Source organism: Gymnoscopelus microlampas, assembly GCF_963454915.1.
Source record: "Gymnoscopelus microlampas genome assembly, chromosome: 14".
Taxonomy (NCBI): Eukaryota; Metazoa; Chordata; class Actinopteri; order Myctophiformes; family Myctophidae; genus Gymnoscopelus; species Gymnoscopelus microlampas.
The window spans coordinates 48,110,597-48,134,962 of record NC_139951.1 but is presented as its reverse complement, the minus strand read 5'-3'; the positions used below and the strand labels follow the sequence as shown (position 1 = coordinate 48,134,962).

Genomic DNA, 24,366 nt, shown 5'->3' with positions numbered 1-24,366 from the left:
CTCCAAAAAGTTAGCGACACCCACAGTCACGAAACTAGAGGGAGCATAAACAACAATCTGGTACCACCCACCCATAAAACAAACATGGGCAAATTCTCCTTCTACAGCACGGCCACCAAGGTATGGAACAGTCTAACCCCATCCCTCAAACAATGCAGTTCGCTGGGCTCATTTAAAACAGCCCTAAAAACTCATCTTTCTGGAGGCCATAAGAGGAGGTAGTACCAGTTTCCCGGTAGACAGACGACCCCCCTCCCCTTTTTTTGTATATATTTTTTATTTTTCATGCTTTTTTTTTGTACATAGTAGCATTTTTTCTCTGTATTTTTATGTTGATTTGAACTGTTTGGTTGCTACTATATATGATATGTCTATGAAATTAATACCAAGGACCCCAACGGAAACAAGTCCGCAAGGACTTTTTTGGTCGGACCTTTTAGACAAAAGTATTATAAACGTAACTGTGTTGTTTTACATTCCTTTGACTAATACATTTTTGCTATTTTTGGCTAAAGTTCTCCTCAGAAAAAGGGATGCTAGAGTTCAAGGGGTTAATGTAAAAAAAAAAAAATCCTATCGCACACAGATTTGGCGGACCCCCTGTAGTAACTCTGAGGACCCCCTAGGGGTCCCGGACCCCTTGTTGAAGACCCCTGGATTAGTAGATGTGGGAGAAGTTTGGCCTTGGCAGATTGGACACTTATTAGCTAACCTTGGTCGTCACCAGCCAATGCTGATGAAGCTCAGTGTTGGCTGGTGGAGTTCTGCTGTAATGTGAGTGTTAGAATAAACACCAGGCTGTCTGTCTGTCTGTCTGTCTGTCTGTCTGTCTGTCTGTCTGTCTAACATTATACCTGTCTGTCCACAGACTGTGTTCCTGATATGGAACAGCCTGAATGACCCGCTCTTCGGCTGGCTGAGTGACCGCGCCTTCCTCAGCTCTCCTCCACAGTAAGTTCATCCATCTCCCTCCCTCCCTCCCAGAATGCACTGGGCTCACGTGACAGTCATGTGTCATCCCTTGTCACGCTCCATTTGGTTACAGTGTGTGAGGATGATGATGATGATGACAAAATGGAACAGTACAGATGAGGGAAGCTGAAAACACTTCTAGTTACAGTATTGTGTTGTAGCCTGTGTGTCTGTATATACGTATGTAACAAAGCTATGGAAAATGAATATCTGAAACGTACAGCGGTATGGAATTGATTTTGTAGATGTTTTTTCCAATCCAGGTTAAAAACAGTAGCTTAATAAAACACATGGCAGGCTAGATCACAAACTTTGAGAATGCGCTGCGCTCATGTGATTTCTATAAACTATAATGTTATAAAGAAGAAAACTATTAAGATTTAAATACAATAAGTGTAACTTTAACTTAAAGGTAGGGTAAGTGATATATTTGAGTGGAAACAAAATATTTTTTGTTAAAAGGTTAAAGCTCTATATTCTGATAGTACTCATTGCTATAGAGTGTTTGTTCAGTAGCAGGAGTCTGCCTGTCTCTCCAGCTCTTTAATAAACATAAAATACATTTTCAGGTGGGTTGCACATTTTCAGCCAATCGGGAGAGAGTACCCATTTACAAGCTTGGCACGAAAACTACTAAACGAGAACTACTGATTTAGAAGGCATTTGTAGAATCTCTCTCGGGTCTTAACTCTTAAACTGCCAGGGGTTGTCTAAAACAGTTTGCAGCCTCTGCCAGCAGTTTACATGGTAAAACATAGGAAAGATGTTATTTGTTTCTCCGTTTATTTTTTAACATTGAAGTGAATGGAGCAGCAACTTTTTGGAAAATGTTATCTCCTGGTTCTTTGTGAAGAACGGAAAAACGGATGAACCCCAAAAATAAAGAATAATTTTAGATTTTTTTGTATTTTGTTTTTGATAAAAAAAAAATTAAAAAACCCTGTTATAAACGTTTTTGGCAGGCAGAGAGTTAATGGGATAAAGTGCTGAAAAGACAACCTGTAACCCCTCCCTCCACAGAGCGGGAGGCTCCTCCCATATCACCTCTCCGGAGGTGGTGTTGAAGCGCCTCAGGGCTCTGTCCCGGAACGGGCCGTTCTTCGCCCTGTCCTTCCTGGGGTTCTGGGTGGCGTGGGCGCGGCCCGGCCTGCAGTTCCTGGTCTGCCTCTGCCTGTACGACGGCTTCCTCACCGTGGTGGACCTCAACCACGCCGCCCTGCTGGCCGACCTGGCCGTGACGCACAGCGACCGCACGCGCCTCAACTTCCACTGCTCGCTCTTCAGGTTATTATTAGACTTTAGTTTTACATTAGTTTACATTTTTATTCAGTTTTGACTTTTTGTCTCGTCAATGCCAGATACTTTTTTTAACCCATTAAGACCTGTGTCATTTTTAGATTTGAGTTATAAAGCATTATTTTACACTTTGGGCTATTCAAAAATAGCAGATATACAAGCTCATAGCGCGGCACCGAGTGCCGCGCTACGAGCTTGTAGATCTGCTATTTTTTTTTAAATTGTGATGTGTGCAAAACTTTGAATATGTATATTTTTTAAAGTGAATATTTTTAACTCAAATCGTTGCTTCTGGGGGGTCCCTGGAACAAAATATTTAGATGGGGTCCGCGGCCAAATACATATGATTTTGGGGGTCCTTGACATGAAAAGGATTGAGCACCACTGATATAGAAACATACGTTTTTCAGAAAACTTTTGAAATTTAGGAGACATGTAGAATCGCAGTGTTTTAGTTTTTTTTGTTTTTAATGTTGGTTTTATTTTTTTGTAATGTGGGTTAGTCAGGTGGCGAGATTAAAACAAAAAACAGAAACATAGTGAAAGTAGCCGATCTACAAGGTCACAAACCCGTTTGTAGACCCGTTTAAAAACTTGTAGATTGGCTATTTTAGCTATTTTTGAATGCCAGATATAGGAGTGGTATCTGGAGACATATACTCCTATATGTATCCGGAGGTAGCCACTCAAAAATGTTTTTTTTGAGTGGTGCCGAAGGCAACCACTCCTATATCTGGCATTCAAAAATAGCTAAAATAGCCAATCTACAAGTTTTCAAACAGGTCTACAAACGGGTTTGTGACCTTGTAGATCGGCTACCTCTCCGGAGGTAGCCACTCAAAAATGTTTTTTTTGAGTGGTGCCGAAGGCAACCACTCCTATATCTGGCTTTGTCTGTGTGTCCGTATGTATGTATGTACTGTATGTATGTATGTATGTATGTATGTATGTATGTATGTATGTCTGTATGTCCGTGTGTCCACCAAGCTAACATTGGTCAAGCATCACGTGACACGTGACAATATTTTGAAAGGGTGTGCTTTGATTGGCTAGCGAGACGCATGACGAAATAGAGCCCTATAAATAGGTGTGTCACTTTGAAACATTGTTCACATGTTTCAAAGTGACATCAGTGCCATCAGCCAAGCTAACATTGAACATGTTAGCTGGGCTGATTGAACATGTTAGCCAAGCTAAGCAAGGCACCACTCACTTCACACAGGGTGTGATTTTATATAAATATATATATATATATATATATATATATATATATTCTTATATATCTGGGGGTCCTTGGCACAAAACATTTTCAGATGGAGGTCCATGTTCAAATAAATATCATTTTGGGGGTCCTTGGCACACAAAAAAGTTTGAGAACTACAGATTCAGAAGGCGTTCTGTAGAATCAGGTCTCAGGTCTTAATGTCTAAACCAGGGGTCTTCAACGTTTTCAGGCCAAGGACCCCCTAGCTGAGAGAGAGATGAAGCAGGGACCCACTCTATATCATATAAAATTGTGTTTCAGATTAAAACATTTTTGTTTACGTGGTCTGCTCTTTTTTCCCTCTACACCTATAGCCTCTTTGCCAAAAAAAGCCGATCTACAAGCTCACAACGAGGCGTTGTGAGCTTGTAGATCGGCTATTTTTGGCTTAAGTTCTCCTCAGAAAAGGGATGCTAGGGTTCAAGTAGTTAAGGTAAAATAAAAAAAATCCTATCACACAAAGATTTGGCGGACCCCCTGTAGTAACTCTGAGGACCCCCTAGGGGTCCCGGACCCCCTGTTGAAGACCCCTGCTTTAAACTATAATAACCCATGTTTTTTTCGTTTCAGCGCGGTGGGCTCGCTGTCGGTCTTCCTGTCCTACTCCTTCTGGGACAAGGAGGACTTCTTCTCCTTCCGGCTGTTCTGCGTGGCGCTGGCCGCCGTGTCGGCGCTGGGCTTCGTGGTGGTGTCAGGCCTCCTGCAGCGGAGGTTCCAGAAGGAGGCGCGGCTGAGGCACGATGAGGCACAGCTCCTCAAAGAGTGAGTTTCATGGGTTCAAGTTCTCAGTCGTCACCACCGATTTGACTCATTTGGATCACTGTAGAGGCCATGCATCGGTAGCCTATCTACATGCTATAAAATGGTTGATCTAGAGTGAAAATGTGCTGATCTACAAGCTCTCATGCATTGAGAGCTTGTAGATCAGCTAATCTTCACTCTAGATCAACCATTTTATAGCATGTAGATTTTTTTTGGTGAAATTATCTGAACTACAAGCTAGTAGATCAGCAAATTTTCACTCAAATTTCTTCACATCTTTTTAATCTTTAATTTTCACTCTAATCTTTTTTCACAAAAAGATTAGAGCGAAAATAGCTGGCCTAGAGTGAAAATTTTCTGATCTACAAGCTCTCAATGCGTTGCATTGCAGATCAGCAAATTCTCACTCGAGATCAGCTATTTTCGCTCTAATCCTTTTTGATGAAAGATCAGAGCATTTGAAGTGGTCAAACTAGCATTATGTTTAGAAGCATTCTCCATAAAACCCTATCCGGTCTCGGATATTTCCTATAAAAGCAATCTGTGATTTCTTCACCTGGTTGGCAGTTTTAGAACAGCAGGAATAATATTACTAAAACATCACCATTTTACATATTGTGTTAAGTGTTCATTGTTTAATTGTGTTCCTTTCACACTGTTTCACAAATCGCTTAATAGGACATGGCCATGCACATCTTCTTCAGTTGTAATTAAGATTTAATTTAGCTTCAATCTGGTAAGTGCAGCGTGTTCTTTGCAGGTCTGTGTGTGTGTGTGTGTGTGTGTGTGTGTGTGTGGGAGCTCATAGTGAGTTGAAATCAGCTGCTGGGACTTTACAGGAATTTACAATGTAGGCATTTATCAGATGCTCTTTATCCAGAGCGACTTACAGGTAGCAAGGTAAATACATGCATCAAATGCAGAGAGACAGTGTAGTGCCTCAGTAAACTAGGATCATAGGTAAACCAAGAAAGAACCTAGCATCAGTCTAAACCAGTGGTTTTAAACCCATTTCATATAAAGGTCCATTATTTATTCGGCATTTGAGCCACGGAACCACTGTTTGATGAGATTTAGACTCTCATACCCAAGACTTAGAATATTTTGTTGTCGTTGGATACGATTTTGTCCACAATTCCATCCATGCTATATGGCTGTGGTACCATTAGGAGAGATAACAGGCAAACTTTGATCAAAATAACAATTCTTTAATTAAGTAATGCAGATGTTTAACAATAATTTAAAATGAAACCAAATGGACCCTTACGGGTCCATTTGGTTGCATATGTCATGCACTGAAATTAGCTGATCTACAAGCTCACAACACATCGTGCGGCACCAAGTGCAGCTTGTAGATTTGCTATTTTTGAAAAAGAATCGTGAAAATGTGTGCAAATCTTTGAATATATATATATAAAATTTTAACTCAAATCTTTGCTTCTGGGGGTCCCTGGAACAGAATCTTTTGAGATGGGGGTCCGCGGACAAATACATATCATTTTGGGGGTCCTTTACATGAAAAAAGTTTGAAAACCACTGATATTATAGCAACATAAGTTTTTTTCAAAAAACAAACCGTTAGGATTTAGAAGACATTTTGTAGAATTCCCAAAAAGCAAAGATTTTTGTAAAAAAAACAATACTTTGAAAATATATATTCAAAGATTTTCACAAATGTTCACAATTTTTCTAAAACAATAGCTGATCTACAAGCTCGTAGCTTGTAGATCAGCTAATTTTGAATAGCCCAAAGTATAAAATAATGGTTATATGTAGCTAAAAATCTAAAATGACACAGCATGCACTCCCGGATTGAATGGGTTAAATACAGTGATTACAGTTTTCCTGGCAAAACTATTCATATTCATACTTACTATACTATTCATCTTAGTACAGTGAAGGAATACCGATCGATTACTACCGTAAACAAATACTTTTTGGATTGATTATGGACATTTTACAGTACATTTCCTCTCCACAACTGAAGGAATGCAAACAATGGAGAACTGAATGGAGTCATTCAGACACATTAACAGCAGACACACTGACTTGATCCACACACACCACACATACCATCCTCCATTCAACACTGACAACAGCCTGTTAGAACACGCTGGTAGTCTTACAGTATGTTTAATACACCCATCTGAACAGTCATCTGGAAAAGTGAAATAAACTGGAGGTGAAAGAACAGAGGCTGAGCAGTGAGTGAACATCCGTACAACATGCAACGTACCTTTTTTGCGACACTCCTGTACAAAGGCCTAGGGCATTCATTTACTTATAAGGATCCCTGGCTAATAAGCCTTATTATATGCCTTAATACGTTATAATTGCCCCCTAAACAAAAATTATAAAAAACTTAAATATGTTCTTTATTTCAGAAATAGTTCATCTTTTACTTAAAAGATAGTTCACCCGTTTTTGTCGCATTCCTAAGCCAATAATTTGATGACCTGGGGCGGCAGTGGCTCAGGGGTAGAGTGGCCGGGTAGAGTGAACTGGAAACCGCAAGGTTCCCTGTTCGATCCCGGGCTGGGGGGCTCCCCCAGAGTTAGTGTGGAAGTGTCCTTGAGCAAGACGCTGAACCCCTAATTGCTCCCGATGAGCAGGTTGGTGCCTTGCATGGTTTCCTCCTCCATCGGTGTATGAATGTGTGTGTGAATGGGTGAATGTAATGCACAATCTATGTACAGCAGTTTGGATAAGAGCGCTATATAAATGCACCATTTACCACATACCATTTACCAGCGGACCGGTATGCAGTGGTTCCGGTAGGAGAGACAAAGGAGACTCTTTGTGTCTCCTACCGGAACCGCTGCCGCTCATCAAATTATTGTCTTAGGAATGAGACAAAAACTAAAAAAATATCCATGAATTCAATTCTCCATGGGCTGACGATCGAAGTCATTTTGTGGGTGAACTATCCCGTTTTAAGGGGGACAACACCCGTCGCAAGTTGATGATGTCATTTGTCCATGTTTATGATGTCATTTGTCCAGGCTGGCGGTGGTGGGCCATGCTCCCCTCACCCTAACCCTGTGTTTTGTCCCTGTCCCAGGCTGACGGTGGGCCATGCTCCCCTCACCCAGAGCGACAGACCCGTCACCATAGGAGAGTACCTCAGACAGCTGTCCAAGCACAGGAACTTCATGTGGTTTGTCTCCATGAACCTGGTGCAGGTAAATACATATATATGTATTTTTTAGACACCTCTTCTCCTTCTTCTTCTTTTCCTTTGGGCTGTTTCCCTTCAGGGGTCGCCACAGCCAATCATCTGCCTCCATCTCACCCTGTCCTCTGCCTCCTCTTCTCTCACACCATCTAACTTCATGTCCTCTTTCACTACGTCCATACATCTCCTCTTTGGTCTTCCTCTAATAGGCCTCCTGCCTGGCAGTTCCAACCTCAGCATCCTTCTACTGATGTACTCTACACTATCCCTCCTCTGTACATGTCCAGAGTAGACCATCTCAGTCTGGCCTCTCTGGCTTTATCTCCTAAACATCTAACGCAGTGGTTCTCAAACTTTTTCATGTCAAGGACCCCCAAATTGACACTTATTAGCCCGCGGACCCCTATTTGAAAAGATAAGCCAGGGACCCCCCATAAGAGAAGATTTTTACGGCTCTAGAGGTGATTCTCAACCATTTTAATTTAAGGACCCCCCCCCAGTTTGACATGCATTAGGCTAAGGACCCCCATTTAATGGCATTTCTATCTCTGGGACCCCAATTCATATTGTAAAATCAATGTTAATTTAACTCTGAGAGTGTACAAATGGAACCAAATGGACCTGTTACGGTCCATTTGGTTCCATTTGTACACTCTCAGAGTTACAGACCCATAAGGGTCCATTTGGTTCCTATAAATCATTTAGCTGGGGACCCCCTGGTATCCCCTCAAGTACCCCTGGGGGTCCCCGGACCCCACTTTGAGAACCAATGATCTAACGGATGTCCCTCTGTTGGACTAGTTCCTGATCCTATCCATCCTTGTTACTCCCAGAGAGAACCTCAACATTTTAGTCTCTGATAGCTCCAGTTCTGTCTAACTGTCTTTTCCTCAGTGTTAGTTATAGCACCATTTGACAAAGGCTTTATTTTAAAAGCTTTTGTGACATTCATTTTATTTATTTTTTAAATTTGGTTTATTTTGTTTTGTTTTATGACCGCAATTACACCCAAAAAATGTTTACTTTGAACATTCAGTGGATTTTCTGTGGTCTGAAAAAAACATTTTAACAATCGCCATCCACGGGCAAATACATATTCATTTGGGGTCCTTGACATGAAAATAATTGGAGAACTGCTGCAGTGTGTAGAAAAGATAGTAATGGAGCAACACCAGTTTGTTCAGTTACAAAGATATTTATGTTGTGTGTCATGTACAGAATGTAGATAAAGAAATCTCTCTGGGACCCAAACTAGTGAAAATAGCTATTTTTCACTACTTCTTACTTTTCCTTTTTTTGTATGAAGTTCTTTTGAAACAATGAAAACGGTTCTAGGAAACGAAAAAAGGGGATATTTACTCACGACCCATGAAAATGATTGTGAAACACTGTTCAAGGAAACAGAGATGATGACACTTCCTCCTCAGGTCACACATCTGGGGACAGTTCCTCGTGTGTGTGTGTGTGTGTGTGTGTGTGTGTGTGTGTGTGTGTGTGTGTGTGTGTGTGTGTGTGTGTGTGTGTGTGTGTGTGTGTGTGTGTGTGTGTGTGTGTGTGTGTGTTTCTCCTCTTAAACGTTGTCCTTGTCCGCCCCCTGCAGGTGTTTCACTGCCACTTCAACAGCAACTTCTTCCCTCTGTTTCTGGAACACCTTCTGTCTGACAGCATATCAGCTTCTACTGGCTCCATTCTACTAGGTAGGAACTGGAACACTTCCATATATATCAGCCTCTACCGGCTCCATTCTGCTAGGTATGAATTGGAACACTTCCATATATATCAGCCTCTATAACGGCTCCATTCTACTTCTAGGAATGTGTTTTTGTTTTTAAAAGACAGAAGAGAAACCAGGGCACACTGAAAACTGATCCACCTCAGACATGTCTTACTTACATGTCTTATCATTCATTTATTCATTCATTCAGCCAGCCAGTGTGGTTGAATTGCAGGACAGGAGGTAAATACGTAACCTCACCCCGTAACAAAGACACATGACCAACGCTGACAGAAATGACTGGCAAAACCAGTTTTATTGGCCAGCATGACAGCTTTTTCTGAACCACACACATCGTTTTACGAGCTGAGGTCATCGTGCACACTAACAGGTTGTGTCAAAGACTAGTGCATCATAGAGTTCTCAATGGTCCTGAACGTTTTTAACTGAGAAGATTGGACCTTCCGTTCCAGAGATAATGGCCAAAACATCTTGAAAACAGACACTTTCGCAGATTTTTTAAAACGTCGGGCCGGGTTGGGGCAGAATTTGAGAACTCTAGTGCATCGTACACACTAACAGGTTGTGTCAGAGACTAGTGCATCGTACACACTAACAGGTTGTGTCAGAGACTAGTGCATCGTACACACTAACAGGTTGTGTCAGAGACTAGTGCATCGTACACACTAACAGGTTGTGTCAGAGACTAGTGCATCGTACACACTAACAGGTTGTGTCAGAGACTAGTGCATCGTACACACTAACAGGTTGTGTCAGAGACTAGTGCATCGTACACACTAACAGGTTGTGTCAGAGACTAGTGCATCGTACACACTAACAGGTTGTGTCAGAGACTAGTGCATCGTACACACTAACAGGTTGTGTCAGAGACCAGTGCATCGTACACACTAACAGGTTGTGTCAGAGACTAGTGCATCGTACACACTAACAGGTTGTGTCAGAGACTAGTGCATCGTACACACTAACAGGTTGTGTCAGAGACTAGTGCATCGTACACACTAACAGGTTGTGTCAGAGACCAGTGCATCGTACACACTAACAGGTTGTGTCAGAGACTAGTGCATCGTACACACTAACAGGTTGTGTCAGAGACTAGTGCATCGTACACACTAACAGGTTGTGTCAGAGACCAGTGCATCGTACACACTAACAGGTTGTGTCAGAGACTAGTGCATCGTACACACTAACAGGTTGTGTCAGAGACTAGTGCATCGTACACACTAACAGGTTGTGTCAGAGACTAGTGCATCGTACACACTAACAGGTTGTGTCAGAGACTAGTGCATCGTACACACTAACAGGTTGTGTCAGAGACTAGTGCATTGTACACACTAACAGGTTGTGTCAGAGACCAGTGCATCGTACACACTAACAGGTTGTGTCAGAGACTAGTGCATCGTACACACTAACAGGTTGTGTCAGAGACTAGTGCATCGTACACACTAACAGGTTGTGTCAGAGACCAGTGCATCGTACACACTAACAGGTTGTGTCAGAGACTAGTGCATCGTACACACTAACAGGTTGTGTCAGAGACTAGTGCATCGTACACACTAACAGGTTGTGTCAGAGACTAGTGCATCGTACACACTAACAGGTTGTGTCAGAGACTAGTGCATCGTACACACTAACAGGTTGTGTCAGAGACCAGTGCATCGTACACACTAACAGGTTGTGTCAGAGACTAGTGCATCGTACACACTAACAGGTTGTGTCAGAGACCAGTGCATCGTACACACTAACAGGTTGTGTCAGAGACTAGTGCATCGTACACACTAACAGGTTGTGTCAGAGACTAGTGCATCGTACACACTAACAGGTTGTGTCAGAGACCAGTGCATCGTACACACTAACAGGTTGTGTCAGAGACTAGTGCATCGTACACACTAACAGGTTGTGTCAGAGACTAGTGCATCGTACACACTAACAGGTTGTGTCAGAGACTAGTGCATCGTACACACTAACAGGTTGTGTCAGAGACCAGTGCATCGTACACACTAACAGGTTGTGTCAGAGACTAGTGCATCGTACACACTAACAGGTTGTGTCAGAGACCAGTGCATCGTACACACTAACAGGTTGTGTCAGAGACTAGTGCATCGTACACACTAACAGGTTGTGTCAGAGACCAGTGCATCGTACACACTAACAGGTTGTGTCAGAGACCAGTGCATCGTACACACTAACAGGTTGTGTCAGAGACTAGTGCATCGTACACACTAACAGGTTGTGTCAGAGACCAGTGCATCGTACACACTAGGGCTGGGTATTGCCTACAACCTCGCGATAGATACGTATCACGATACAGAGGCCACGATGCTATACAGTATGTATCCCGATACGCGTTGATTCTGAATAATGACCGTATCCTACTAAATTTACTTTTGCAGAGTCCTAGACCACCGATTGATGATGTTTTGACCAATATATTGTCAGAAAATGTTAAGTTTCCAAATCAGTTTGAAAAACTTAGTTGAAAACATTTAAAGAAAAAGCAAGGAAATAAATACAAATACAAATGAATAATGTTTTGATGGATAAATGCAAAAGATTTAATCATTAATAAATGCAAATGAAACATTCTCTTCTCAGTCTCAGACAGGCACAAACGCACCATAGCTGATTTATTTTGCCTCTGTGTCGATATGATTATCGGCAAGGAATACGAATGCCATACGATCATTTTAGTATCGATTAATTGAGCACAGCCCTACGTACCATGTACTTCCTGTAACACTGTGTCTGAGGTACTCTTACTTTACTGGAGTATTTCCAATTGACTATACTTTTTACTTCTACTCCACTACACCTCAAAGGCAAATGTTGTACTTTTACTCCACTACAATTATTTGAAAACTTTAGTTACTAGTTACTTTGCAGATATAAATTATGATATTATAAAACATACATTAACCACTTCAGCCCTATTTTACACCTAGGCCATTTGAAAATAGCCGATCTACAAGCTCACAACGCGTCGCATCGCGACGCGTTGTGGGCTTGTAGATCTGCTATTTTCAAACATTTTAGTACTTTTACTTTTGGTACTTTAAGTACATTTTGATACCTATACTTTGGTACTTTTACTCAATACATTTTGAATTCCAGACTTTTTTACTTGTAACAGAGTACTTCCGCATCGCAGTGTTGATACTTTTACTTAAGTAAAACATTTGAGTACTTTTTTCCACCACTGTAAAACACTGTGTCTCCATTACAGGGGTGTCGTACATCGCCCCCCACCTCAACAACATGTACTTCCTGACCCTGTGCCAGCGGTACGGGGTTTACCAGGTGATCCGCTGGCTCTTCATGCTCAAACTCTGCCTTAGTGTGGCCATGATGCTGGCGGGGGCCGACCACATCTACCTGCTCTGTGTCTTCATCGCCAGGTAGGGAGAGAGACACACACACTCACACCTCACACCTCACACTCACACACACACACACACACACACACACACACACACACACACACACACACACACACACACACACACACACACACACACACACACACACACACAATACATTTAAAAAAATGAATTATAGGGAATTATAGTATATACATCAAAGAAATGTTGGCTTGTTAGATTTGCCAAAGAAGGCCTGGGTCCAGGCACACTAGGCTGCAATGCCAGCCTGACAGCGTGTCGCAGGTTCCACTCCCGATCCTGATGACCTTTGCTGCATGTCACCCCCGCATCTCTCTCCCCATTTCCTCTCCTACTGTAATCTATCAATAAAGGCAAAAAGCAAAAAGAATATATATATATATATATATTTTTTTTTTTTTATTAAACATTTCTTGCCAAAATAGCCACTGCGTTTTTAAAACGAGCACAAAAAAACCCAACCCGAGACTCGTTAGTTTTTTCCGCAACCCTGGGGGGAAAAAAAAGCCATAAGTCAGGGTAAATAAGGACTTCTTGGTAAAACGGTGTTAAATCTCCTGCTCGCTTCCAGGAGCCACAGTGAGGAGGTGCTCACCTTGAACAAAGACCTCCTTTAGTAAAGGAGGCCTTTGTCAAGGTGTTGAACACCTCTTCACTGTGGTTCCTCTGTAAGGAGGCCTTACATAAAGCACAGTGAGGTGTTGAACACCTTGACAAAGGCCTCCTTACAGAGGCCCTGGTGGGCTGACGTACCACCTAACCTCCTACCCGCCCCGCTCAGCCAAATGAGCCCAACGTCTCACTGAACCAGAACACACACTTAGATACAATATCGTTGCTGTCGGGCGGAAACCTCTTATCTCCATATTCTAACTTTTTGTGTTTTTTCCCCCGTAAATGAATGCCCTACTATAGGGGTTTTCAACTGATTTTGACACAGGGACCACCATCCTGACTAAGAGCAACCTGGGGACCACCACTATTGTGCGTGGTGGGTCCATCATAGACCCACCCCACACAATAGTGGTGAATAGCTATAATATCAATATAATATCTAATAAAATACAGTGATTTTGTTTGAATATGATGGAATATGATTAAGGATTACTGTGATTATGGTAAGCTCACATTGCATATCACACATACGACAGTAAGAACTCCTGTAAGTTATTAAAAGTAAAACAAAAATGCATGGCCAGGGACCACCTGCAATACCTCCGCCCTACTTGATCATACTACAGTGTCACACAAATGTATCAAAAGTAGCGGATCCACAATCTGGTGACGCGCTTCTATCTGCTACTTTTGCTGTTTCTGAATTTGAAACAGTTTTGGACATACAAGGTTTCTTTCCACACCAAGATGTTATACAAGCTCCTTTTTGAGCAGAGTTATGGCTGGAGAGATTGTGCTCTTTTGTTACTGGAACTTGAACTTCTTGGACAAACAGTGTTTTTTTTTGGACAAGAGAAATGAACCGCTCAAAGCTTCAATCTATCCATGACTTTATTTTTCATGAATAAAAGGTTATTTCCACCAATCCGTATGGGTAGAGTAAAGTATTAAAACAATCTTTCTTAAGTCCAACATCTGAGTGAGTAGTTCTTCCACCTCTGGCTCTGGCTGGCTGTTGGCTCAACACCTTGGTGTTACATAACTAATCTTTCACCTTTTCATTGTGTCTGTATCACTGATACCTCTTTCTCTCTCTCTTACACACACACACACACACACACACACACACACACACACACACACCACATTTACTTGGTAGTGATATCGCTGCTCAACAATGAAACCCTACAGCAGGGGAGGGCAACCTTAGGCACGGCAATGCCAACATTGGCACAGCGGAGGGTGATCACTGCTGGCACACTGGCATAAGTGTGAGAGAGAGGTTTTTTCTTTTAACATTAAATATTAAAACAAAAAGGTTTAGTCAGTTAAATGAAGTCCCCTCACATCTCTATAACAGGGGTCTTCAACGTTTTCAGGCCAAGGATATATCGTATAAAATTGTATTTCAAATTCAAAATGTGTTGTTTACGTGGTCTGCTCTTTTTTACCTCTTTGCCAAAGATAGCCGATCTACAAGCTCACAACGCCTCGCAGCGCGAGGCGTTGTGAGCTTGTAGATCTGCTATTTTTGGCTAAAGTTCTCCTCAGAAAAGGGATGCTAGGGTTCAAGTGATTAAGGTAAAATAAAAAATCATATCACACAAAGATTTGGCGGACCCCCTGTAGTAACTCTGAGGACCCCCTAGGGGTCCCGGACCCCCTGTTGAAGACCCCTGCTCTATATAAATGACATCCTGCACACAATTCTACTTTCATTCAAACTCCTAACTCTGACTTGGGAGGGAGTCTGAGAGATAGGTGAGGTTATTGTCTTAACGATCACGTTTCTGTTTGGCTTTTTGGCTTTTTAAACATAATTTGCACTGTCACCACACATATTGTAAAAACAAACAACAAAAGCTTAAACAAATAAATAAATGACTGAATAAACATTTAAAAAAATATATACAGTATATATAGTGGAAATAGCCTTGCTTGTAGAGCGGCAATTTCCAACATTTCTGGAAAATGTCTGAACATTTTTCAACATGGAAATAAATGATGATACAAAAAATGATTGAGACGATCTCAAATAATCGTGATTCTGCCGGTATTTTAATTATTGTGAAAGGGCCTGGTCCAAGTGTTGATTTCGTCGACTAAAACTATGACGAAAAATGTTGGTCGAGTACCTTTTTTCACTGACGAAAAATAAATAAAAACTAAATATAAGTGAATCAACGGTGACTAAAACTAAGACTAAATATATTGTCAATTTCGTCAACAAATAAAAACTAGACTAAAATGTTAGTGAGGGACGAGTGGAGAAGAGATCCAGTAGAACTAAAAGACAAGTCATTTTATGTTTGGTTGCGCTCGGGTGTTGCGCTCTGAAAATAGCCGATCTACAAGCTCTCAACGCGTCGCTCTGCGACGCGTTGTGAGCTTGTAGATCGGCTATTTTCAGCATGCAAACCAAGTCAAATCAGCCATTACGACGCCATCAAGTAACCTTACTGTAACCTCTCTCTCCTCTCTCTCTCTCTCCACAGTAACAGGGTGTTTACAGAGCTCTCTCTCTCCTCCACAGTAACAGGGTGTCTCTCTCTCTCTCTACAGTAACAGGGTGTTTAAAGAGCTCTCTCTCTCTCTACAGTAACAGGGTGTTTACAGAGCTCTCTCTCTCCTCTACAGTAACAGGGTGTTTACAGAGCTCTCTCTCTCCTCCACAGTAACAGGGTGTCTCTCTCTCTCTCTACAGTAACAGGGTGTTTAAAGAGCTCTCTCTCTCCTCTACAGTAACAGGGTGTTTACAGAAGGAACCTGTAAGCTGTTGAACCTGGTGATCTCTGACCTGGTGGACGAGGACTTCGTGCTGAACCGGCGCCACCAGGCTGCGTCGGCGCTGCTCTTCGGCATGGTGGCTCTGGCCACCAAACCGGGACAGACCTTCGCCCCGCTCATCGGCACCTGGCTCCTGTGTGTCTACACAGGTACTGCATATATGCACTCCCTCTTTCCCGGGTGTTTCGCCCAGGTGGGCGTGGTTTTGACGTTAGGTTAAGGTAGTGGTTCCCAAACACGACTCGCAAGTAAATATCCTTTTTTTTTTACTTCTTATTTTCAAAAGATTTTCAATTTCTTTTTTTTTTTTTTTTCTTACAATTATACATTTAAAAAAAATCTAAATTCCATTAAATACATAAATAAAACTTTAGAACTAGTGAAAATAGCAGATCTACGAGCTCGAAACGCGTAGCACCGTGACGTGTTTGTGAGCTTGTAGATCTGCTATTTTCACTAGTTTGGGGTTAAGGCATTATTTTCTGTGATGTTAGGTTTAGGCATATAACCAGAATATTAACCACCGCTTCTCACCGTGAGGGTCCGGGGACCCCCAGGGGGTCCTTGAGAGGGGGGGAGGGGGGGTGGCTCCAGGGGGTCCCTCCTCCAGCTAAATAATGGATAGTGGACCCTCACATGTCTGTAACTCTGAGAGTGTACAAATGGAGCCTGGTTTCATTTGTTTTACAGGGTAGATTGGGGTCAAAGCAGGCGGAAAGGTTAGCTCTGCTGGATTTGAGGCCAAATAGGAAGTGCTTATCAGCATGCACGTGATCAGGGTTCGAAATCGTGACCATTTCATGATGCACATAAATTCCCCAACATTTTATCTGTTGCGACTTGGTAGAGTGTAGCGATGGGGAGCTCTTGGATTCGAACCACGGGGAGAGTGTAGCTTCCCCCGTAAACATGGCCTTGATTCGCTCCATTGAGCGTGCTTTAGCTCTCTGTGGCGCAGAGGGTTGTTCAATCCCAGCTCGGTGCGCTGCGCACTGTTTGTTACAATCAGGCTTCCCACTAGTGATGAGCGGGCCGACCTGTAACCCGCGGCGCGGGGTGGTCGAGTCAGGATTTCAGAGGCAATTATGCGGGCTGCGGGTGAGCGGGTCAGCTCTCACACGCAAAAAAAAAAGAAACAAACCCTATTTTGAACAACATGCTTGTTTATTTAGCCCATGACAATGTTGTGCTACTGTAGACATTTAAAGCGACTTTGGGTACTTAAAAGAGCGCTATATAAATCTGAGCTATGATGATGGTTATCTTTTTTTTCCCACCGTGGGTCGCGGGGCGGGTTGAGCCATAGATTTATATATTGGTTCACAGGGCGGGTTGAGGCGGGTTGCGTTCCGTGGCGGGGCGGGTCATGAAAAAACCCGACCCGCACATCACTACTTCCCACAGTCATGACATTCCTGGAAATATTTTGAAATTAGAAAAACAGTTTTCCAGGCCTGGAGAAGGTTTGGTATAATCAAATGTTTTTGGATATTGATTTTGTTCATAAAACATGTCTATTACATGCATTACGTGAAATACGTGTGGCCTAACATGTGCAAGAATCACGTGACAAAAAATAATAGATCTTCAAGCTAACAACACGTTGCTCCCTGATACGATGTTAGCTTGTAGATCTGTTTTTGTTTTACGTGACGTGTGCGCTCGAGTCAGTCTCGGGGCATTGATAGCACACCGGTGTTAGGAGCCTCATTATTGTACAGTATTATTGCTGGGAAATGGGATATAATACTTTGGGAAAAGTTATGGATTTTGAAAAGTCATTGTTAAAAATGTGTGGGGACCCTGTACAATAATTATATAGAAAGACATGCAGTGTGTTTGTGGTGGTGCACTTGAACTTGATGAACCATGGAGTCACTGTGGTTCTGAGGCTTTCTTAAGACAGGATACAGGTTACAGGTTGAGCGTACACATTGCTAGAATTCCTGCCATATCTGTTTATAATCAATGTGTACGTGTGGGAATGTATTGAATGGCACACTTGTAACGGCACGTTTTTTTGATAAGGCTTTGTACTATTATTTATTACACAGCTATCTGAAAACCAAAAAGGTTTTTAGTATATAGACTTAAACTGATAAAGACTTGAACTAAAATCTGAACTTAGGAAATAGAAGGACACGGGACATGACACATTTTTATCAGGGGCCGTCTTGCATTTAGGCCTCATTCTCTCTCAAATAGAGCTCTTACCAGCTCCACTCCGCTCTAGATTTGCACACATTTTCAATTTGTTTTTCTCCTTCAAAAATAGCAAGCGGCTATGAGCTTGTATATCTGCTATTTTTGAATAGCCAAAGAAATCTAAAAATGACGCGGATTCTTTCCCGGTCTAAATCTAGCAGAAATAGCTTGTAGATCTGCTATTTCTTCTTTTTTTATATTTGAACATTTTTCAACATGGAAGGTAAGGTGGGTGCAGTACGTTAGTCCGACAGCGCATTCCTCCGACAGCGCAGCGCTCCGACGTTTCAATACTAAACCCGAACCCTAACCCTAACCGCACGCGGATGCCACATAGTCGGAGAAAAGGTCTCCGACTATGGCATGCCTCCCAGGTAAGGTAAGGTAAGGTAAACTTTATTGTCCCGAAGGAAATTTGTCTTGGGCTTTCACCCCAGCTGCAGCCACACATAAAACAATGACAAAGACAAAATTCTAAATACATAACAGGGGGTGGGACACACAACATTACAAAAGTGCACAGATAGTGGTCAATCTGCTATTCACGGTCAATGCTGTTTCAGAGCCTCGTTTAGCATTTTAGTTGACACCGTTAAAAAAGGTTTTTTAAATCTGACATACAGTAGTTCCATTTAGGTTCACTGTACCTTCTCCCAGAGGGCATCATTACATACTGTCCATGTAGAACATGGGAGGCATCACTGACTATTTTCTGAGCCTGTCTTAGCGTGGCCTGCTCGTACATAGACTGCAGAGAGGGGAGTTGTCTTACTCCTATGATTTTCCCTGCAGTCTGCACCAATCGGAGCAATTTGGACCTCAGTTGCACTGAGAGGTTGCCAAACCAAACTGTGATGCCAAATCTGACCAGACTTTCCAAGACCGCTCGGTAGAACACTAACATAAACTTTTGGTCAACACCATGAACCCTAAGACGGCGGAGGAAATGCAGTCTTTGCTGTACTTTACTACAGAGACTGTCCACATGTGTATTCCATGTTAGCGAGTTGTCAATACTAATGCCCAAGTATTTATATGAGGAGACCTGTGAGATGGTCGAGTCATGAATGACCACAGGCCTGTGGTCATCAATACTCCTAGGGTCGAACTCCATCTCCTGTGTCTTCCTCACGTTGAGAACAAGGTGGTTGTCATCGCACCATGCTACAAACCTCTGAACCTCTAAAAAATAGTTATCTAAATCTCTATCCTTACCCAGTAGGGATAAGATGGCAGTGTCATCCGAGAATTTAATGATGTAATTATTCGGGTTACTGCTTCTGCACTCATTTGTGTATAAGGTGAAAAGGACAGGTGAGCTGACGCAGCCCTGTGGTGCTCCAGTACTCAGGGTTCTGGGCTCTGACATGGTATCGTTCACACTGACCCTTTGTGTACGTACGTTCAGCTAAAAAAGAATAATACCACCTGATAATAAGGGGATGGACATTAAGGTCCCTCAGCCTCTTAATTAAGAGATGTGGCTGTATTGTATTAAAAGCTGAACTGAAATCTACCAGGAGAAGGCGTGCATAAGCAGTGTTCTTTCCTAAGTTATTTTCTAAGTGTTTCAAAAGAAAATAATCCAAGGCCAGAACTGCGTCCTCTATGCCTCTGTTACTCCTGTAAGCAAACTGAAAGGTGTCCAATGAACGATGAACCGCTGCCTTCAGTAGACCGACAATGATTTTCTCAAAACACTTCATAATCACTGAGGTCAGAGCGACTGGGCGATAGTCATTATTTTCCTTGCAGCATGTTTTTTTTGGGAACAGGGATTATAATAGAGTCTTTCCAGGTGGACGGAACAGTACATGAGTCCAGTGACTTTTGGTAGATGGGACACCAAGCCTCTGCAAGTTCTCGACTGCATGAGTGAAACGATTATGACGAACACATCTGTGTGTTTTTAGGTTTCTTTGGCTCTTCAAAAAATAGCAGATCTACAAGCTCATAGCGCGGCACCGAGTGCCGCGCTATGAGCTTGTAGATCTGCTATTTTAAAATAATTGCGACTATCTCAAATAACGCGATTAGACGATTATGTAATAATTATGACAGGCCTAATTGGGACCTGGCCTAACGAAATGTTTCAGTCGTGAGATTTTTTCTTTTCGCTTTAATCCAGGCGTCTTCAACGTTTTCAGGCCAAGGACCCGCTAGCTGAGAGAGAGATGAAGCAGGGACCCCCTAGCTGAGAGAGAGATGAAGCAGGGACCCCCTAGCTGAGAGAGAGATGAAGCGGGGACCCCCTAGCTGAGAGAGAGATGAAGCAGGGACCCCCTAGCTGAGAGAGAGATGAAGCAGGGACCCCCTTGCTGAGAGATACTCTATATATTGTATAAAATTGTGTTTCAGATTAAAGTTTTTTTTTTTTTACTTAGTCTGCTCTTTTTTCCCTCTACACCTATAGCCTCTTTGCCGAAAATAGCAGATCTACAAGCTCTCAACGCCTCGCGCTGCTATTTTCGGCTAATGTTCCCCTCAGAAAAGGAATTCTAGGGTTCAAGTGGTTAATGTAAAAAAACGAAATCCTATCACACAAAGATTTGGCGGATCCCCTGTAGTAACTCTGAGGACCCCCTAGGGGTCCCGGACCCCCTGTTGAAGACCCCTGCCTTTAATCCATGTCTCTGTCCCCCCCCTCCCCCACCAGGATATGACATCTTTGAGAGGAACGAACCCGTGAAGGAGGCTCTGGCGGCAGCAGCAGTGCCCCCCCCAGCGGTGGCGGCCTTGGGTCCGGTGACGGCCCCCCTGCGCCTGGGCTGCTTCTACATGCTGGTGTTCGTGCCCATCACGTGCGCTCTGCTGCAGCTGGCCGCCTGGTCGCGCTTCACGCTGCACGGACGCAGGCTGCAGGACGTCAAGACCCAGAGGCAGGGCGCTCACATCAGCAGTCACCTCCTGGACGACGTCAAGGCCATATGAGAGACCCCCCCCCCCCCCCTCCAGACAGGGGGGGGGGGGGGGGGGGGGGGGCAAAGTTTACTACGACCGATCGATGTTTTACTTAACGTATCAGTGGTGGAAGAGGTGCTAACCCGTAAAGGGATAGTTCACCCCAAAAAATACTTTTTGTTTTTGTCGCATTCCTAAGGCAATAATTTGATGACCAGCGGACCGGTAGTCAGCGGTTCCGGTAGGAGACACAAAGGAGACTTTTTGTGTCTCCTACCGGAACCGCTGACGGTCATCAAATTATTGGTTTAGGAATGAGACAAAAACAACAAAAAAAAACATGAATTCAAGTCTTCATGGGGTGATTAATCCATAGGAAAAAAAGTCATTTTTGGGGTGAACTATTCCTTTAAGTAATGGCGTTGAGATTTCGTCGCTGTTGGGTGAAACCTTGTATGTCTAAAACCGTACCTTTTTAAAAAATGATTATATTAAAAACATTTTAAAATAGTGAAAATGGCAGATCTACAAGCTCGTAGGTCGGCTATTTTCACTACCTTTGTGTGACACTCTTGTGTGATGAAATAGGGCATTAATTTATGAAAAAGGTTGTGAAATATGGATATACAAGGTTTCTGTCCCACATCAACTTGAAGTATCTAAAGGAAAAGTACTTGATATGCTGGATGTCACATTTCACAAGTTTCCTTTTTTTTAACAAAAGTTTTAAAAAATCTTGAAAAAAATTGCAGATCTACTAGACGGGTTGCGAGCTTGTAGATCGGATACTTTTTGAATAGACAAAATATAGACCAATTATTTGTTTACCAACATTGAGACTGGATGCACAGGTGATTGTTTCATGCAATCAATTCTCAGCCTGTTGTTTCGGGGTACGCTAGTTTCAGCACACCCCAACCCCTTCTTGTGTGTTGGCTAGTGCTGCGTGCCCTAGCGAGACCTGACAGAATGGGTTTGACGCTTGCGCAGTATGACGCTTGCAACCAGCGTGACGTCGTCTGTTGAGGGGTCTATAAGACGGGGCTTAGTCGGTTCAAGTATTTTTGTGATGTTGTAAATCTACAAAATAAGTAGTAGAATGTATCGGAGAATGGACAAACCCAAGTTAAAGGGATATTTCACTCTCAAAAAAACGTTCTCCCATTATAACTTCAAACTCCATTTTTAACATGTTAGATTCATCAAAAACACCCGTCCTTGGTTCTGGTGACTCACCCTGCCCTCCTAATACGTGAGGGGGCCGTGTTTTTTTATTACTTTTTTCATTTATTTTATTCATTTTTTTATTGTATTTAATTTTTTACATTTACCAAAACAATTATAAAATGTAAATGAAAAAAGTAATCAAAAAAACACGCCCCCCTCGCATATTAGGAGTGCAGGATGAGTCACCAGAACCAAGGACGGGTGTTTTTGATGAATCTAACATGTTAAAAATGGAGTTTGAAGTTATAATGGGTTTGTATAGGAAGGGGGCGTGTCTGATAAAATTAATATCAAATATCTAAATACTGAATCAAGCAACTTAAAAATGGTCTGGGGGGCTCACAAAAGCCTGAGTACACGATACAATGACCCAAAGTTTTTTTGAAAGTGAAATATCCCTTTAACTAAAAGCAAAAGAGTCAAAATTGTGCTTATAAGTACAGTAACCGGAGTAAATGTACTTAGTTACTTTCCACCACTGGTACCATGGACTTGAACACTGCCCCCCCCTAAGTCTACACTCAAGGGCATCTTCAGCATGTGCAACAACTTGCGCCCTCTACCTGCATAAGAGGGAGTTGCACGACACAGTTGCGTTGCCTGGGTGGCAATACGGCAACAAACAAACAAAAAGACTGGAATATCCCTCTGGGAACAAATTAAATGTCACTTTTGGAAAACGGAAAAAAAACTAAAACAATTCTGCCTTATTTTGATACGGAGAAAAAAAAAGTATATTTATATATGAACTGATGACCAAATAACGCAGAACCAATCACACTCTTGGATGTAAACGAGGACCAAGGTCTCAACGTTTTTAAGGGGCTGAAGGGCCAAAGGTGATCCGGCATGTTTGTATAATACGTTTTTTTTTTTTATAAAAGGGTAATCCTGGACAAAATGCACAAATGTCTGAATTTCATGTTCTAAGGGGGCCGCGTCCGCAGAGAGAACGCCTTTTGAGCTGCCATGCATTTCTATGGTAAACACGCTGGTGTTTCCTCCTTTTGCTTTAACCCATTAAGACCTGAGGCCGATTCTACAAAATGTCTTCTGAATCCTAACAGTTTTCTGAAAAAACATATGTTTCTATATCAGTGGTTCTCAAACTTTTTCATGTCAAGGACCCCCCAATATGATATGTATTTGGCCACCGACCACCATCTCAAAATATTTTGTTCCAGGGACCCCCCAGAGGTAAAGATTTGAGTTACAAATGTTCGCTTTAAAACAATATATATATTCAAAGATTTGCACATATTTTCACGATTTTTCAAAAATAGCAGATCTACAAGCTCGTAGCGCGGTACTCGGTGCCGCGCTATGAGCTTGTAGATCTGCTATTTCTGGACATATGAGCACAGCAGTGGTGGTTGATGGGTTTGAACGTTGCATGCAGGCGCTATATGGACATGATATCAAAAGGCGTTCCCAGTGCACACGGCCCCTAACGGTTAACCACTTAAACCCCTATACCAGGGGTCTTCAACAGGGGGTCCGGGACCCCTAGGGGGTCCTCAGAGTTACTACAAGGGGATCCGCCAAATCTTTGTGTTACGTTTTTTTTTTTTTTACCTTAAACCCTATAGCATCCCTTTTCTGAGGAAAACTTTAGCCAAAAATAGCTGATCTACAAGCTCACAACGCCTCGCAGCTTGTAGATCGGCTATTTTTGGCAAAGAGGTTTGGTGTAGAGGGGAAAAAGAGCTGACCAAGTAAACAAAAAAACTGTTTAATCTGAAACACAATTTTATACAATATAGAGTAGGGGGTCACTGCTTCATCTCCCTCTCAGCTAGGGGGTCCTTGGCCTGAAAAACGTTGAAGACCCCTGCCATATACGGTTGACCGGAGTGCCCCAGGGCTCTATGCTCGTGTATTTTCAGTTTTCTGTTATTGTGGGGAAAGCTTTCGCTGAAAAATAGCCGATCGACAATCGTGTCAGTCTGCTATTTTATGTTAAATCTTTCCCCACAATGCTGGGGTTTAACCCATTAGGACCTGGAACGCATCTGTGTCACTTTAGATTTCT

The 24,366-nt window shown here is 42.5% G+C and overlaps 1 protein-coding gene across 1 annotated transcript in view; it reads left to right on the top strand.

Moving 5' to 3' along the window:
• The window catches only part of mfsd13a (major facilitator superfamily domain containing 13A), a 31,240-nt gene extending 10,000 nt beyond the window's left edge, over positions 1–21,240 (top strand). The window contains exons 3-10 of the mRNA XM_084079148.1: positions 869–951; positions 1,993–2,256; positions 4,103–4,294; positions 7,356–7,476; positions 9,070–9,166; positions 12,425–12,596; positions 15,957–16,150; positions 20,863–21,240. Of these exons, the coding sequence (XP_083935274.1) occupies positions 869–951; positions 1,993–2,256; positions 4,103–4,294; positions 7,356–7,476; positions 9,070–9,166; positions 12,425–12,596; positions 15,957–16,150; positions 20,863–21,137 (1,398 nt within the window). The 3' untranslated portion in view covers positions 21,138–21,240. The remainder of the gene's footprint in view (positions 1–868; positions 952–1,992; positions 2,257–4,102; positions 4,295–7,355; positions 7,477–9,069; positions 9,167–12,424; positions 12,597–15,956; positions 16,151–20,862) is intronic.
• The last annotated feature ends 3,126 nt before the right edge of the window (positions 21,241–24,366 follow it).